General features: G+C 44.6%; 1 protein-coding gene across 1 annotated transcript in view; it reads right to left on the reverse strand.

The window, feature by feature from the left end:
* GAD2 (glutamate decarboxylase 2) overlaps positions 1-17,057 on the reverse strand; it is a 65,305-nt gene extending 48,248 nt beyond the window's left edge. The window contains exons 1-7 of the mRNA XM_008148870.3: positions 16,893-17,057; positions 16,134-16,193; positions 15,795-15,944; positions 14,542-14,775; positions 9,911-10,001; positions 8,892-9,004; positions 4,533-4,648 (exon numbers count right to left, since the gene is read on the reverse strand). Of these exons, the coding sequence (XP_008147092.2) occupies positions 4,533-4,648; positions 8,892-9,004; positions 9,911-10,001; positions 14,542-14,775; positions 15,795-15,944; positions 16,134-16,193; positions 16,893-16,968 (840 nt within the window). The 5' untranslated portion in view covers positions 16,969-17,057. The remainder of the gene's footprint in view (positions 1-4,532; positions 4,649-8,891; positions 9,005-9,910; positions 10,002-14,541; positions 14,776-15,794; positions 15,945-16,133; positions 16,194-16,892) is intronic.
* Between the last annotated feature and the right edge of the window lie 2,067 nt (positions 17,058-19,124).

Here is a 19,124-nt window from a genome sequence, read left to right on the forward strand (position 1 = left end):
GGTATTTAATGAGAAAGGGTAAGGATCCTCAAATGAGGAGCAATTAACCAGGATAATTGATCACTGTACCAAATACCACACACTTAAAGACAAACACATGCCCAAATAGAAAGCTTGAAGATGGGGAACAAAGGTGATATGAGGCATGAAAAAAGAAAATTAGATACCGAACGCATTTATATTTCAGGAAAGGGAGCAGGGAAATAGCTAGATGTTGTCCACAAATAGCAAGGGACCCATAAAGCGGAAGAGACTTGAGACACACACAAAAAAGACACTGCCTAATGAGGAAGGAACAGTGAAGCCAGCTTAAATGGCCCATCTCTCTGCGCTGATGGAGAGTCATTTGTAATCCTTAGCACCACATCGTTTGGAACCACTTGTTGAGGAACCAGAACACAACAGCAACCTGGATGCTGAGGAGCCTGGACACCAAGTGTCTAGAGACGTCTCAGAGAACACTTGGCCGTAAGCAGAGAAAAAGAGGGACGTGTGGCATATGCGTGGCCTTTGTATCTGAAGGGCTATGCCAAAGCACGAGTAGAGGAATGGCCTGACTGCTCTGGTGGCTTCAGAAAGCAGAACAAAAATTGGCAGCTATAAGGATTCAGATGTGTCCCTCAAATGATCAAGACTGTTTTAATAATCAGTTCATCAATGGGATAGCTGGGGAATGAGCTAATGAAAACCCTCTGGCCCCCCCCACCTCCCTGATTTTGGAAAAAAATAACAATAAGCCCCCTGATAGAATCTAGTGCTTATTTAGAACAAAATCATATTTCAATTCAAGGGTAATAGATGTTAAAACCTATATGTTTTTAATTTATACTAAATAAAGATTAATTTACTGGTATCTTTTGATAAAATAGCATTAATTAATCTAGACACAGGATACATGTTTCAGTTGATATTTAAAATGTGCAGATAAGTATGGGATTTTATAGTTATGAAATAATTGTAAGTGAAAAGTAAGCAGGGTTTGGGTGTGTTGAGATTGTCCAAAGTGAGAATGAGGATGAGAGCCCACAGGCATGAGCTCCATCCTTGTATGCAGCCCTGGTGCAGTAAGTCTTACCTGTCTTTAGGGATGGTGGGAGAGTAAGGAGAATGGTGGAAAGTTCTGAAAAAAACCAGGTCAGTCTTTTGACATGCTGGTTTCTCTTCCTCTTTATAATTTAGATAAGCAGTTTGGAAAGTTGCATTAATTCTTTCAAGCCATTGTTAGTCACATCCAGGTATTTAACTGAGACTCAGATTCAGTGCCTACTGGATGACAGGGTTTCAGGGAAATCCTCTTCTGGGCTCAGGGAACACGAAGATTATTAAGAAAGCCCTCATGCCCAGCCAGCATGGCTCAGTGGTTGAGTGTCAACCTATGAACCAGGCAGGTCACAGTTCCATTCCCAGTCAGGGCACATGCCCCAGTTTCTGGCTGGATCTCCAGTGGGGGGCATGCAGAAGGCAGCCAATCAATAATTCTCTCTCATCATTGATGTTTCCATCTCTCTCCCTCTCCCTTCCTCTTTGAAGTCAATAATATATATATGTAAAGACAGCCCTCAGTACCTAGCTAACTTTACCCCTAACCCTTCCCTACATTGTGTCCCACATCCCTACCTCTCACTCTCTCTACCTGGTGGTACTGGCTTTCCTGGTCTTCTGTGAGCTTACTCAACTTGTTCTGCATTTATGCCTTTGTTATTTTGTTTCATTTCTTGAAAAATCCTTCCTCAGATATGTATATAGCTCCCTCCCTCATTCGAGGTAGGTCTCTGCTATGTTTCATTTTTACAGAGACCTTTTATGAGAATCTTGTAGAATAGCTCACTACCATCCCATTCTCTTGTCACAATGTGGCATAAATATTTATTAGTTTACCCACTGTCAATACCCTAATAAAACATAAGCTGCATTAGGGGAAAATTTTATTGTAGCATATAGTTAATAAATATTTGTTGAATTGGACTACCTCCACCCTCCCCCGTCTTCCCCTTCCTTGGCTTTGACCGAATTATTGTCTCACCTGTCCAGAATGATTTGGATCAACTGTTCAAGGAGACACAGGAGCACTTTCAATAAATTTGGAAAACCCCCTCCAGCTCGGCCCTATGAGATAATGAGGAGGTGTTGTCTTTGGGGGAGGTAACAATGTACCATCACCTTCACATTAAGAAAAATCTCTTGGTGGAAATTTGATTTGGGAAGGTAGAAGATGTTAAATCAGTTGATGAACTGTGGTGTACAAAACTTTGTTGCTGAAACTTTTAATCTGGTTTCTACATTGGTAGTCGAGGCAGGGACCTCACTGGTCTGCGAGTCAGGAAACCCATTTAATCCTAACTCTGTCTACGTAGCTAATTGCAGCCTCTCCATTTGTAAAATACTGATAATAATCTCTGTTCTGTATGTTGCACAAGATTGTTGTGAGAATCAAATGAGCTAATGTAATTGGAAGTATGTTGGAAACAGTCAAATAGTTACCAGATAGATATAAGGTATTATACATTAGAAAAACATTTCGTTTGTCAAAAATAAGCCTCCAGTTAGAACCAGTTGGTATTTTAGGGCAGGTTTATAATTCAAATGTTATTTTATAATTATGTGTGTGGATAGAGATCCAAAAAAGAGAAGGGAGAATCAAATGGTTGTTGTATTACTGAATTACCTTTCTTTCCTTAGAAATGAAGAATTAGACTCCAAGTTTGCGATATCAGGAAAATAAGGCATAGCAAAATCATTCCCAGGCTATATGACCCAAGATTTCTGGGTAAGGTTAAGCCAATTTGCATGAAGCTTGAGCCCAAGAAACTCATTCAGAAACCAGAGAGCACAGGGCAGCTTGTTTGTTAATCAACCTCATTTCAGGTTGTGTAATCGGCACAGAAACCAAAAGAAAAAGATACCCAATATATCATCTGGGATTTTTGAGACTGAGAATATAGTAACATTTACCTATGTAGGGGTCCAAATCCACTGCAGGGAAACAGTAATTAGAAAATATTGCACCATGTTTTTCTACCTTTGGAAAAGCTGAGAAATGAAAACGAGCTGATGATGGGGGGTACTAGGCCTAGTAGAATGAACAATGTCTTCCTCCCCAAGGATGTCCATATCCCAATCCCTGAAACCTGGGAATATGTTACCTTACATGGCAAAAGGGATCTTTCAAATGTGATTAAGTTAAGGGTCTTGAGGTGGGAGATTACCTGGGTTATCTGGGTAGACCCAAGTAATCATAAGGGTCCTAACAAGGGAAAGAGCAAAGAGCGGACGGGAGAGTCAGAACCAGAGAAGGAGGTATGGTGACAGAAACAGAAGTCAGAGCGAGCAGAGGAAACGGGTGCTCCCCTGCCACCTCCAGAAGGAACCCAGCCCTGCTCACCCACATTCCATTCTGACCTCCAATGAAGTCATGTTGTCTTAAGCCACTACGTTTATGGTAAACATGACTAAAAACAATGGCTGAAGATAATTTGTTAACATAAATCAGTTTCTTTTGATTCTATGGCTACTGCTGTGGTTATGAATTGTACTCACTGGCTTCCAACTTGTACTTGCCCTTCATTTCCTTGTTATAACACACACACACACACACACACACACACACACACACACACACCTTAAAACATAAAAAGAAAAGTTCTGTAGTAGAGCTGAGGCCCCACTATGATTCCCTGCTTCTCCTGCCTGACGACGTCTCTTTCAAGAACTTCTAGTTCCCCTATAAACCCCTCGCTGCCCTCCCCCTTTTCCACTTTCCCTACCATCAAAGGGCTACTTGATCTTTGAGGCAGTTGTTTTCCAGACCTGGGGCTACTTTGAGGAAAGGTTGTGATGGAGCAGTCTTAGGTATGTGAGAGGAAGCAGGCGGCCTAGCAGAGCTGTTAATTCAATTTACGTGAATAGGAAGGACAGTTGTTGCAATGCCTTGGTGGCATTAGCTCTTTGAAGGCCCTGGACTCCTTCCTGGAATTCAAGATGGGAATCCCAAGCTCCCAGCATCCTGCCTGGCCAGCAGCCTGATAGTAGGTAGGAGCCTGTGGTTGGCTGAGAGATCAGATATGACAGATCACTATGCCATTTCTCCACAGTGATAAAACCTCTGGTTAAGTTAACATTAAAGTGGTTCAAGGTACCATGAGAGTAGGATATCTGGTCAGAATTTTTAAACACCAAGACTGTATCAACAGGTTACTTTGGAGTTATGTAGGTGCAGTAATATCCATAGTCCAAATGAGTTCATAGCCGGTCTGCTTTCTCTCCTCCTACCCTTCCCCAACACACAACATTAGTACGAAAAAGTGAAGTGTAGGAACCGCAGGTAAAACATCCTGATTTCTCTTCGAGTTTTCCTGAATTTCAAAGAGAAATTCAACCCATTGTACCACTCAGCTCTTTTCTCCCCTAATTCTTTTCCAAAAAGTATCTTTTGGAAAGAGAACCTCTGGGGATAAAGCATTTCTAAATATCATTTTTTAAACCCAGGCTTTACAAAATAGAACCTTAAACTTGGAAAGAACAGAAACACGTACATGCTCAGACGTGAAGGCAATGAGCCTGGGAACAGCGGCCATCCCTTTCTCCTTGACTTCTGGGAACATCTTAAAGCGTGCAATCAGCATGGCATACATGTTAGATATGGCGCCACCTAAGGTGCACAGCAACACATAGTTACCTTTTCTAGTCATTATCAACATCATTTCACATGCAAGCCACATTCCTATTTCCAGTGACCCAGAGTCCTCCTTGGATACAGGAGAAGAACTTTTTATTGGCTATCCTTGAACTGAATACTCAGACTCAGGCACTAGCCGAGAGGGTCCAGAGAAGGAGCATTGGGCCCAACCATGGGACAGATGTTCTCCCTCCACACCCATCTCTGTCACTAAGAGGAACTGCAATTGATTCCGCTCTTTGAAGCAGCATTTAAGAACTAAGAAATTGTCGCCTTCTTTCCCAGCTTGTGAGTGCAGTCATTCTGCATGAGGCTAGGAAAATCTTACTTATATCCTCATGTAGAAGACATTTCTTTTCATTTCAGCTCATACAAATGCCTTGCACTTGAACTGCTACAAATCAGTTGCTGTTAATCAACAATTCTTACAGAATGAGAATATACATCCAAGCCCATCTCACCATACTTATTTGTTAATTTTCCCTAAATTGTTCTTCCTTCTTAAAGATATTATTAAATATAATCATAATAGTTTACAAAACCTTATTTTATAGTTATGGGATGACATGCAACTAAGGGAATTTTAAATTCATATTGAATTATTTTTCTGTGTCATCCTCAGACTGTCAAGAATTTCATACAATAAAATTTGTATCTAATAAGTAGAATTTTATCTGATGTACAAAGAAGAGTGAACTTTTCCCCAGGATTGTTGGAAAGGTTAAGATTTTTGCTATCCAGAAAAAAAAAAAACACACAGATTCTTCTGCATGAAAATGAATATGTGGGCATGGAAACTGTGAGATCAAGATCATGAGGCAGAGCAAAGGTACTATCTCCCCCTCACCCAAAGAGGGGCACGCCCAGGCCCTATCATTATGTGAGTACTTTGAGTTCCCTTCCCTTCACGTGGCTGAAGAGCAAAAGAGCTCTCTGTATTTAGTTGAATGGCCTACACAGGGCACGATCTTTGCCCCATGAGCCCTGGGCTCTGACACAAGCAGGCAGCCTGACACACAGCAGTCAACAAGATCCTGGCTTTGTCATCAGTCAGAATGAGGACGATTCCTACTTCTGGACCCCAGAGACATGGGACAAGCAGAATCTAGGTCAGACCTGCTCTGAGCAGACACCTTTTCTAAAAGTCTGACTGTGTAGGATGCTGTTGGAAAATGGAGCAGCTTTTAAAGAAACTTGCACTCTAGCTATGGTTTCTTAATTCTGGTGCATAATGATAGTTTGGGCTGGATAATTACTTATGGGGGCCTGTCCGGTACATTGCATGGTGTTTAGCAGTACCCCTGGCCTCTCTCCCTTGGATGCCAGCAGCACTGTGCTCCCCCAAAGTGACAACCAAAAAATGTCTCCAGACATTGCCAAGTGTCCCCTGAGGGAAAACATTGGGGGCAAAATTCTCCCATTGAGAACTGCTGCCCTCATTCTTCTCAGACAGGCCAGGGAGAAAGGAGAGCAGAAGACAAATAGAGAGTCGGCCTGTGGACTGAAGAGTCCCAGGTTCGATTCAGGTCAAGGGCATGTACCTTGGTTGCGGGCACGTCCCCAGTAGGGGGTGTGTAGGAGGCAGCTGATCGATGTTTCTCTCTCATCGATGTTTCTAACTCTCTATCCCTCTCCCTTCTTCTCTATAAAAAAATCAATAATATATATATATTTTTAAAAAAGTAACTTCATTTCACAGGACACTTGTCCAAGAGGCTTCTAGCTCTGCTTCCCACTCTTCGGTTTGCACCTCAGTCATTCTCTGTCATGTTCAGCATCCCGGAGAGGGAGGAAGAGGCTTCTGGACCTCTGCACAGAGCAGACTGCATTGTGCAGCACAGGTAGGAGGACAGATGCATGAGTCCTGCATGCTCTTATTGCCCATGAATCTTCAAGAGAAAGGATGCAAAAGCAAGCCCTGAATCATTCTGGAAACCCTATAGATAGGGAAGGTGTGTGAGTAAGCCAAGCCTTTCTTCTTTCCCACTCAGTCCTTCATGACTTGCTGAGCAGTGACAAGTGCTCGGGTCTCTGGTTGTCAGGCACAGGTGACATAACATAAACGGATTTCTTCTAGAAGTCCTAAAGGACTTTCCGTGAAACACAAAGCCTCTGGAAGTTATAGATGGAGGCGTAAGGCAAACAGCTGAGCTATATATATTCAGCCACAGGCCTAATTCTTCATGTTTAGTCCCAGACAACAGGACTTTCAGATCTCAGGCAGGTAATATGTGTGATTTCCCCCTTTCCTCACCCCTTAAATTGTAAGACCCTTTACTTCAGAAATAAGGCTGACTGCTACCTAGAAAGACATGTATTAGTGATTCAGGATGCTATCAATCTTTCCTCTGTAATGTCTATAGAGAAGAAACAGATTGCCAATGGCTTTTCTTCTGTACCCTCCCTACTTTACAATGTCTACATTGCATTGTAACATGACATCGATGGCTTCTATTTTAGGTCTTTGGGGCCAAAAGAGGAGCCCCAGGATCAAGCTTAAGTCTTATCTAACCCCTTTTCTTGATCATTTGCTGTCATTGATGAGGATGTTGGGGAAGTCCTCAGTCTATATTAGCACAACTGCCAGAGACAATGCTTTCTCTGGGACAGGTGGGTTTCAAGGCCAGCCAGGTAAGTTAGGCCTGTCTCAAGTCCCTTTAGTCAACTTTTTAGGGTCCACATGAGCAGCTGTTAGCACATGTTCACTCTGCCTTCCTGGGAACCATTAAAATAGATCCTGGGATGCTCCTGGCTCCCTCAGGGACAACTCAATCATGCAACTAACCTTATAATAGGAGAAAGAATAAAGGTAGAAGTGATGTTGATCTCTGAACCCTATCTAATTGCTCATGAAAAAATACCTTAAGCCTTAAGAACTTAAGAGCATCAGTTCCAGGCAATGATGACAAAGTTCCCTCAATAGGGGATGGTTTCCCAGAGGAAAAAAAAAAAACTAAGTACTAACTTTTCTACAAATAAAGGATAGCTAAAAATTCTTCACAGCTGGCACTCAATGACTTATAAAGAAAAGGCTAATTTTCTCTACAATTTAACTAACAGGTTTTCCTTCAGCACCTGAAAAAAAAGTGCTATAGCTTTAAAAACATAAAATAAAATAGCAGATCTGAGCTTATAGGAAAAGCTGCTTGATTTTAAGTCTACTGTTGCTCATCTATCATTTTTTTCCATCTGTGTTTTATTTTCTCCCTCCCTCATTATCCCCTTGTCTTTGTAGATTTGCTGGAGAGAGATCACAATGTGGCCTTTGCGAGGCCTGGCACAATGGCAGGCGTGGAGCGGCTCCTCTGCGGGGAGGGGGTGGGGGAGGGCGGGGGGTCGCCCACCCGTTATGATGACCTCCCCCTTGCACTGATTAGTTGATGATCTGCACACCGGGTTTCTTTTCCATGGGTCACTGGCTCTTTTTTTCCCACTGCCCTCCTAACTTCTGTTTCTTCTCTGCATCAAACCAAGGTCACACACACGCGTGCCCGCACAAACACACACACAAACTGGGAAGCAAGCACAGGCCTTTGTTTCAGGTTGATTCTCTTGGCTGAAAGAGGTGTAAATAACTGGAGCTTAGAATGCAATGGAGGGTGATAAAAGGCAGGATGAGAGAGATTGAATGGCTTGATAAAGAAGAGAAGGAAGGAGAAAATTCCTGAAGAAATCATCACCCTCTCCTTCAGTTCTAACAAACTGCCTGGTAGGCACTCTCCACCCTCCTTGAAATTAGTGTAAATCAGCTTCTCTGCTTGTTGCTTGAGAGGAACAGGGTTCTTAGGATCTATTAAGTATCTGCCTGTCATGCATCCTCAAACAGAGAATGCTTATTAAATGAGGCTGCCTTTTTCCTTTCTCTAATTCTGGGAAGAGCATCAGAGAGTGAATTCTCTTATTAGGCATCTTTATTCTTTTGTTCCACATGATGCATACATCCTGTGTGTGGGAGCCCAATAGAAGTCCTGAGTAAATATAATCTTTGTTTATGCTCTTTTTGAACACAAATAACTAATGTTCAAGCATGGGATAGTTGGCTTAGAAGCATGGCCAATGGTCAAGTGTACCTAATGACACTCATTCTTTTTATCAATATACAGACTATTGAACTTAAGCAGAAATACAAACATGGTATTTAAGACTTCCCAGGTTCATAATAGGGCACTGCACACCAGAAGAAAGAAACACAAAGAAAAGTTGAAATATCATATACCAGGAGAAAATATCCCATCGCCAGAGCCACCTGGCCAGCCAATGATTTCTCTCATTTTCTTTAGGGTGACATATTCCAAAAGCACAAATACTGGAGCAATTTCATAGGTGAACCTGAAATGCAGTAATGGCCACATTTTATTTATGTAACTCAAATAAATAATTCACCACTATAGTATCTACAGAACTATTTCCTTTTTTCAAATCCTGCATTCACAAATGTTATGATTATACATGAAGTAGAGAAAAAAAAAGTCTTCTAAAAGGTTTGCTCATTTTTCTATGTCCGTAAAGTTAAGAGCTTCAATTATTGGCTTAGTGCGCAATGGTCATTTATCATTTCTATATATAAAAGCCTAAGCAACCATTTGACTGTTCGACTGGTAGCTATGACATACACTGACTACCAGGGGGCAGACACTCAACGCACAGGCATGGAAACATAAAACAGACTGATGAATCTCAGAGGGAAGGGGGTAGGGGAGAGGGAAGGAAGAAATTAACCAAAGATCTTATATGCATACTAGAGGCCCGGTGCACAGATTAGTGCACCGATGGGGTCCTTTGGCCTGTCCTGCACCTCTCACAATCCAGAACCCCTGGGGGATGTCAGACCGCCGGTTTTAGCTGGATCCGTGCAGGCCAGGCCGTGGGACTCCACTGGTGCTGGAATCGGTGCACCAGGCCTCTAGTACTGAATAAATAAAGAACATTGCTGAGTAACACTATTTAAAAGATAACATCTAATCTCATTTGTCTTTTACAATATACATTATTATAAATCCAAAATTCAAAAAGGTCCCTTTTTGTGTTTAAAAAATGTTGTACAGCTTTGCATGAAAGTTATATCAACACTATATTCTATTAAGTTAGAGTGAACAGCAATGTATGTCTGACATCCACATCACTATTTTAGGGGCTACTTAATAAAAGAGATTTTCACATGAGAAGTAGAATAAAGACTATTAAACTTCACTAATAATTATCCTTGATTACATAAAAACACATTTACCTACTTACATGTTAGTGTTTGCTGTTGATGTCAGCCAGTCTGCTGCTAATCCAACCATATCCAGTCCAGTGGAGAGTTGATTGAAATATCTGGGATGCCCTGAATAAAATGGATGCCCAGAATCAGGACTGCATCCAATGAAAATTAATGCCTCTCAAACACACAATTTCTTTTGCTAAAGAACCTTGACAGATCCTATAGAAGTAGGAAATCCATATTCAGAAACCCAATATGCACGCATGCATGCACGCACACCCGCGCCCCCAAAGGAACATTTCCTCTAACAAGAGAGATCATTTTGGATTTTTGGTATTTCTAAATATGGTCCTTAAATATTCTCTATAAATATTGTTTATAAAAATAACAAATGTGGTCTGCAAAGTGGAACAAATGTAGCCTTTTTTCAGAAGATTTGTAAACTATAGTGCTTGTGCAATCCAAAGCTATTCAAAGACAGACTTTTCTTGTTTACACTGGTGCTATTAAAAATCCTTTTTTTGTTGAAGCTGTTCTGGAATCAGTCATACCATGACATCCGCCAGCCATGCCAACATTCATAATGATATCAGTGACAAATGGCTGATGATTACAAAAGACAAGGCAAAAATGAGAAAATAGGACATTCTGTTGAATGATTTGCCCTTGATTCAAAAGGTAATGATTGTCTAAAGATGGCATGGAAAAACCTAATTCTTGTCAATTCTTTTCTGTCCAAATATTTAATTATAAACAACAGAACTCCTTCATAGCTGTGATTTAAAATAAAGAGGAATACAGTCAACATCACTGTCTTGTCAACAAGATACATGAAGATATAGTCAATGGACCGATCAGTCCATTAGCAAGGCTTATCTAATTAATTTCTGGATTTCTCATAGACTCTCAAAAGGGGGTTGACATCCAAATACTCCTGAGGCCATTATTTTAAATGTGATGGTAAGTATCTCATTAGAATTCCACTTCTGTGTCTTGCCCCATAAAATCTATCTATAAATCTGTGATTTGCTTAGCAGCAAAAATTTTGGAAGATGAACAATTATGGAAATGGCGTCTGATAAAAAGGCACCTGCCACTTACTGGACACCTGTCTGGAGCCTGGGGATGTGAAAATCTCTCATGCTAGCATGGGCAAAACACGATTTAAAAAGGCAATGCAGAAAGCAGGGATGCTATCTCTAGGACTGGAGTGCTCTCTTATCAGCCGCCAGCATGTGGCTAGACAATTAGATGCTGAGAAAAGATAGGAGCCAGGAAAGAAAAGAGCACATTTGAAAGAGATTGGGTTTTGTGCAGCTCTCTACCCCACCTCCACCATTGTTTTACCTCCCTTTGGCCTTGCACAGTGCCCCTCTATCTTTTTTTGCTCTTTTCCAGGCCCTGTGATGCTGACCCTGTCAGTCTGTGTATCCGTGGAAAGTGAAAAAGCTTTCTTTGGGTTCCACCACTGCCCTCTGGAACAACCCTCTTCTCTCTGCCTCATTGACTCCCCATTTCATTAGAGCTCACAGCTGAAACCACAGTCCTCTGTTCCCACCTGGTGCCCCTGCATTTCCCTTTCCTTAAACCATTTCTTTAAAGCGAGGAAATTAATAAGGATTAGCAAATCTATCTGTTCATCTACCATACCAATTCACAGACATTTTCTCCATGAACCTGGTGTTTGCTAGCACACACTATTTAACTCTATGGAAACTTTGGCATGAAAACCTTGGCATAAAATTGAGAGGGATTCCAAGGCCTGTGTTATGGTCCTAAATGTCAGAAGACCAGTCGCCCCTGATGACTGCCTTTGGGAAATGGTGGGAACAAAGTTGATACTTCAATGGCCCTTCTCCCTTCTGTATTTCTTTTTGGCCTTGGTCGTCCATTTTCCCCAAATCTCTCTTCCCTCAAAATTTTCATTTCCTGATAATGATGTGAAAATATAGAGGGAGATAGTGTGACAGATAAGAACAACATGACCTTTTGATTTCTGCAGAAATATTATTTTGCTCCCTTCAAATGACCCCTACAAGCCGCAGGTAATCCAGGCAGGGCTCTCTGAGAGAAGGAGAGTGAGAGACCTGCCTTCCAGCTTGCAAGCTGTCCTGGCAGCCCTGGCATCCAGCTGCTGCTGCTGCCCCCACCGGGCTCTGTGTTGCCAGGCTCTACGCCAGGAATCAGGTGGCCAGGATAGCCTGAGCAGCCAGTGATACGGTGAGTTTAAAAGGTGAGATTAGAGCTGCTCCAGGCTCTAGAATGCTCCCCACAGATTAGCAAATGAGACAGGAAGGATGCACAAACCGCTTGTCTAGAATCAGTTGGGGAGGGGCCTAAAGTCGTCCAAACTGTTCTCTTTGTACTGGTAACATGCACCGAAGGAGGTTTTACTTACTAACCCTTCAATTCCTTTGGCTGATGGTTTAGTTAAAAGATTCAAGACAACATTTAACCCTTCCATCACCCAACCACCACCACCACCAAATCTAAGGACCCCACAAACGCTAATTATTCCAGGATTTTTACCATTTTTGGCAGTTTTTGGTCCTAATATTTCTTACAGAGGTGATTTTATCAAAACATGAAGGCATTATTTCCCCACTGCCCCTCACTCCACTCAAAGCTTGAATCCCAAGTGGAAATTTAGGTTAACGGCTCTCAATAGAAAGCAGGTGATAAGATGCATTTTTAAAAAACAATCTCCTGAGAAGCATTAAAATGCTTAATGTAGCAGGGTAGTAACTACTTTACAGACCCTAAATAATACTTTTTGTCAAGTTATAGCATAAACTCCTATAACTAATAAGGTTATAGGAGTTTATGCTATAGAGAAGATTACTGTTGTTAATTCTTTGAAATTCTATTTGAGAGTAAGGGGGAAGAATATGTATGTTATGAATAATATTGATATTGAATTAATATCAATATGCCTTGCTTAAAAATCCAACTTAATCCATCATATTTTTTCCTGAACTTTAAATAACATGCATGAGAGCTATACTTGCCCCAAAAATGTAAAAACATTATGGTAAAAGTCAAAGAATTGAATTGACCCATGTTTTCCTGACACTAAATGGAACATTGACAGAGTTACTTTCATTGACTTGCATTTCCCATTATCTTGTCTTTAAATTGTATTTCAGACACCACCAGATTTTAAGGACAAAGATGTGAAACATTTGTATAGATTCTTTTTGGTTTGGTAGCAAAAAAAAAAATTAGGTAGCATTTTACTATTAACATTTAAATATTAAGTTAAGGGAATGGGTTAAACAAAAAATGAATTAAAAGCATTCTTCAGGTTTGTACTTACAGATACATGAAAAGCTGGGAGAAAGAAACATCTAGTATATAAATCATGTGGATTCTCTATGAACATAACTGAGAATGATATCCAACAAGCCTTCAAAACCATACTGCACAGATGGAATTTGATAGAAATCACCAAACTAAATTCCTTTCCCTATATATCTAGTCCTAAGTCTATAGCCTCACAAAAGCGGATACCAATGATTCAGTAAATTGATTTCCTACGGTTTCTTCTATGCATACCTTTCCTCTCTGTTGGTTTAAAGAATGTACAAAGAATAACCCCCGCACTACACACACATACACATGCACACTCACACACACAAAGAGCTAAAATCACACAGCAGATATTCTTAAAATGTTTGTTGTTGATTAGAATGATATGGATCAAATTTAGCTCCAAATCAATTAGCCACAAATCAATTTAGATCCATAAGTTCTTTTTTTCCCCCTGAAAAATTCAGTCATTTTTATTGCTCTAATGAAGTATCAGGATGATTAGAGATGATGTAGAAAAGAAAGGGGTAATCATGACCTGGGAGATGAATAGCTGATTTTGTGTAGACAAAATTAAAACTTCGAATGCACCCGAACAAATGGTATACCTAGCACTATAAAATGGATAGAAGGTGAAGAGTACTGTGAAAAAGCAATAAATTTGCTCCTAAGGATATCTGATTTCCCTCACCCCAACCACCCCCTCCTTATCTTATATACAGAGTGACTATGAAGCACACATTTTGTATAATATGGCTAAATTGTTAAGGTAGTTTAAATTGTGTTTTCTTTTGTGTACATTTCTTTGAAAATAGAGACAAACTGAAGTTCAAATCTAAAGTGTTGGCCATTTGAGACAATGCCAAAATATTATCCCTTTTAGATCAATAATTACATAGGATGGTTTGTCCAAATTCTCACCCTTCCTATGCCAAAGTAATTACCAGCACTACATCAGCATTTGGGCTTTTGTTTAGATCATATTTTTTGAGCATTCATTTTCATATTCCCCCCTTTTTTTCTCTCTGCATTTTGGGTCGCTGCTACTGGCCTCTGCTGACAAATGCTTGTTTCTATATCCGTGCTTAATCTCTTTGACCAAATATGTGCAATGTAAAATATGACAATTTATAATTAGATAATGTTTTGACATTATCAACTTCAGAATCATTAACGCTAATAGTAAAGGGTGCTTTTGATTAGCATCATTCTAATAACGTCTATTTTTTTAAATGATGAAAAATTTTGTAAATTTGAAAATATCAGTAACTCCAAAAAACAGAAAATATTTTATAGAAAAAAAATAAAGATTGTGAAAGAAAAAAGAGCTTTATTATTTCTGATGGGACAATACCTGTTTTAATTGCATATTTTAGAGTTGTTTGGCAATGCATCAAAATTTCCTCCAAATTTTGTGGTTGGTCTGCCAATTCCCAATTATATTCTTGAAGAAGCTCATTAGGGTAATGGAAATCAATCACTTTGGTTGATCTATCGAAACTTTTCACCACATACTGAAGCAAAATATCCATAACTTCCTGCAGGAATGCCAAGGTGGGTCTTTCTCCATCACAGGCTGGCAGTAGGTCTAAGGAATGAAATCAACATGCCACATTTTATTTTATTTTTTTTATTTTTTTAAAGGTAGAATTAATTTTAATAATATAGTATATTATGTAACCCAATATGTCCAGAATACTGTCATCAAAATGCCACATTTTAATTTTACTATGAAAATACCCAGGTAAGATCTGATCCAGCAATTTCTCTATGAACTGGCAATTGTATGTTTAAAAAAATCTGGAAACGCAGAGCATTTTCTTTCAAAGGGAGGCACTTTTCAAAGAGGAAGGAATGAGAGAAATTAGTATTTCTCCCCACCCCAAATGAATTCTTGCATTTCAATTCTAAACTTCATTGCTTTCTTTTTAAAACAGAGTGTGCCTCTTCGCAGGGGCTCTTCGGAAACGTTATTTCTCAGTAAATCATCCGACACGATTATGGAAATTGTCCACGTCAGAGCGTTTGAGGAACCAACGCGTTTGGGCAAACCAGGCAAAGCGGAACATGCGAAGTTAGGAACTCGGACCCATTAGGAAGGCCCGTTGTGTCCGAGGTCAGTGTGTGTGTGTGTGTGTGTGTGTGTGTGTGTGTGTGTGTGTGACGCGCGCTTGTTTGGATGACTAGGTATGTAAATGCAAGGGAGCAAAACCGCTTGCAGTTCTCACGTGAATAGAATCGTTCTCCTGTGAAATCGCAGTTACAAATTGCTCTTGCGCTCTAAAGACAGAAAGTCTTTGCACTTCTGACCTGGAAACTGAGTCCCACCCGAGGCCGCACCAGCACCAAGAAGCCGACCAGGAGCTCCCGGCGCGAGGACACCTCGGCCACCGCAGCCCCTTCCAGCGCGGTCGCCCCGCACCGCGCAGAGGCGGGGGTCGGGTCTCGGACCCGGGGCAGGCCCTGCGTGTCTCACTTTCAGCTGAAGATTCTCCTAAAGTCATCCTCCGCCCTCCACCTGGGCGCGGGGGTCGGGCTCGCGGCGCCGGATTGCGCACGGGCAGAGCCTCGGGCGCTGGCTCCAGGGGCCCAGCGAGGCGCCTTTACCTGTTGCGTGTAGAAATGCATAGTTGACATCCGCTTTGGGACAGCTGCAGGGCTTCTGGTTGCAAGCACAAGCGGCCTTCCGGGAGGCGGCCCGCGGGGGCTCGCTCCCGCCACTCTCCGCTGGCTTCTCGGCGTCTCCGTAGAGCAGAGCTGGGCAAAGACACCGAGCGCGGATTTCGGTCAGCCGCCTCCTGGGCCCGGCTCCTTAGCCCTCGCCCACCCCGCACCGAGGAACCCCGACCCCGCTGCTGAGGATGCAGAGCTGAGAAGGTGGCTTGGCGCCGGGGCCCCGAGGCGCCCTGCCCTCTTCGCCTCCCGCCCCGGGGTACCCGCGCTCACCGCACAGCTTGTTTCCGATGCCTCCGGTGAACTTCTGGGCCACCTGACACCAGGCTCTCGCTGTAAGGAAAGACAGGCACGAGGTCGGCGAGGCAGAAAGAGCAGAGCAGACAGACGGACGTGCTAAATTTCGTTCTTTGTAAACAGTGTCGATAAACCTGGCGTCCAGGAAGGGGCCGCCCCGGGCTTGGCACCGCGGGCAGGTGCGGGAAGTGCGCGGGAGTCTGGCGATCCCGCCCGGCCCTCCGTTTTCGGGTTCTTTCCCCAAGGTGAAGCCCACACCGCGGCTTCTAGGGGCCAGTCGGCTCAGGCAAACTCCTTCCCCTCCCTGCCTCGCTCGGGCGAGTTTTCCTAGACACCGAGCTTGTCCCTTTCCTCGCAGGCTCTCCTTTCAAACCAGTAATTTTCTCCCCTTTCCAATGCGTCCTTTCCCCGCTGCAACTCTGTCCCTCCCTAGGATCCCAACACCAAGATGGTGGCAGCGTCCCAGGCCTGAGGAATTGAGGGTCGAGGAAACGCCTCTGCTGAGAAGGCTCGCCCAGACGTCGGCGGAGCGGACCCAGGATTCACGGGGCGTCCTCTTAGGGGATCAGGACCTGCGGCGGTTTGGTCTCTTGGGCCGCCAGGGACCTACCCCGAGAGGAGGACGAAGCCGCTCAAGTTTCCCACCGCAGGTGGCAAACCTCCTTCCTCTTCCCTAGCTCCGCCAACCCCAGTCCACCCTCAAAGCTCGCCTGCTGCAGGTCCCGATTTTCCTACCTGTGCCGGGGTTCTCGGGGTCCCCCGAGCCATCTTCGGACCCGAAAGACCAAAAGCTGGAGCCGGGAGATGCCATCGGCGCTGCGAGACTGGAGCAGATCGCCTCCGAGTGCGAAGTGTGGGCGAGCTGCCCTCGGCTCGGTCCTGCGCGCGCGCGCGTGCGTGTGTGTGCGTGTGTGTGTGCGTGTGTGTGTGTGTGTGTGTGTGTGTGAAAAGAGGAGGGCAACGTGCGGGGACCCGCGCGGCCGCGGGTAGGTTTCACTCAGGGACAGGAAACGTGCGTGTCTGCGTGGGCGTGTGTGTGCGTGTGCGTGTGTGTGCGTGTGTGTGTGTGTGTGTGTGTGTGTGTGTGTGTTGGAGTTAGGGCTTTGAGACGTGGCGGCAACGCTCTGAAAGCCTAGAATGTTAAGTAGGGAAGGGGACGGGAGGGTTCTCAGAGCCAGGAGAGGGGAAAGCGCAGAGCGCCTGAGTGATTTTGAAGGCGAGGGAACCCGAAACGGATGGAGGAGCGGGCGGCGGGAGTGCGCTGAATGAGGAGGAGAGACTGACAGTGCTCAGGAGCTGGAGTCGGGGTGAGTGGGTGGGAGGTGTGCAGGCGAGCTCCCGCCGAGCGCAAGGCGGGAGGGATTCGGCGTCGCCTGCCGGCCCGGATGCGCTGTCCAGGGTGCTAACGCGGCTGACTTCGCGCTGGCCTCTGGGAAGGGTGGGCCAGAGAGGCTTGGGCGAGGTGGGAAGGGTGGCGGGGAGCAGTTTTACCTTCGCTGGGATTAGCGTATTGTTTGGGGTCTGGCTCCCGCTGCGGAGGAGGAGGCGCGGCTCCCGCCCCGCCTTCCTTCCAGTGGGTGCTAGGGTCGCTGTGACCTCGAGAGCCGAGCGACAGAGCCAGAATCCCGAGCGGTTCTGGAGCTCCGAGAGTGGATGGTGGGGGAAGGGCGCCTCCGCGTTAATGGGCTCATTTCAGCTTCTTAGTAGCGCCTAATGCCTGCCTACTGAGCCGCGAGATCCCCGGCGGCGCCCCGGTCCTGGGCTTTGGAGCGCGCTGCCGCCCGACCCACCCGCCGTCCAGCTTCTGACTGATGGATGGGGAGAAAGACTGCCAAGTGAGGCAATTAACAGCCTTGCTGGAGTCTACCGTAGTCTACCACCGAGGACCTCGGGCTGGAGAAAAAATAAAACAAATGGGAACTTCTTGGAAGGGGTGTGAGGAAGAGCAGAGAGGGAGAGCAGCTAGGATTGGCTGGATTGACAGTTGATGGGGGATGGGATCGGGCCATTTGTGACCTTGGCCTGTGGAGGCGCGGAAGGGCCGTTTCTTACAAGTAACAGAAATCGGTGGGTGCGTGGGAGGCGTGCACAGAAACTCCTGTGCAATCTGAGCTTTCCAAATCGGAGGCATCTCCTGCTGGGCCCTCCTTTTAGCGGGCCTCAAACCAATGACCCCCTCTCCCCCTGAGAATCTCAAGGACAGAATATGTATGTGTATGTGTGTGTGTGTGTGTGTGGGGGGGGGGGTTGGCTATACCTGTGGCCTGTGGAAAAGGGGTTTCTCCTCTTCGGAGGAAGTTAAAATCTCTCTTACAATTTCCTTTCTCTAAAAGCTGTTAAACAAAGGGAGGGCGCCCTGAGAATTCAAAGCCCGCTGGGTTCGCGTTGCCTTTTTTAGCCATCTAGAGAGCAGCGACCCTCGCGCACACTAAGCTGGTGGAGAGAGGGGTGAGGAGGACGACCGGGGTGGGAAAGGGCTGCCTTCGGCCTCCCGCAGAGGCGTTCGTTCCTGGCGTACTGCTCCCCTTGGGCCAACGCTTTTCATTTCCATTGTGTTCCAACCACTCTTTCTCTGACCTCCTCACCAAGTCACCAAAGCGGCTGCCAAAGCGGAGATCCACGGATCCTCTGTCTCGGCCACCACCCCTCGACCCTGGCTGAGAAAGGGCATCGTGGGGCTAGCATGGCCGCCTGCAAGTTCAACTCCAGTGTCCCGAGGCACGAGGAAGCCTGCTCAGTTGTCTCTACTAAGCTTTGTCTTCTTCCCACGTGCCCGATCCCGAAGGAGCCGTTCCATCGGGCCCACCCTGGCAGAGGGCGCGGGGAAGGGCGCAGAGCGGGCTGTGTTCAGAAGCCTGCACCAGGCTGCGGGCGCGAGGTGAGCGCCGACGCAGGCCTCCTCGTGGCACCCCATTGTGGCTTCCGGCCCCAACGCTCCGGGGAAGCCAGGTCACTCACAACTCGGGG

The sequence above is a fragment of the Eptesicus fuscus genome, chromosome 2 (genome assembly GCF_027574615.1).
Source record: "Eptesicus fuscus isolate TK198812 chromosome 2, DD_ASM_mEF_20220401, whole genome shotgun sequence".
Classification (NCBI taxonomy): Eukaryota; Metazoa; Chordata; class Mammalia; order Chiroptera; family Vespertilionidae; genus Eptesicus; species Eptesicus fuscus.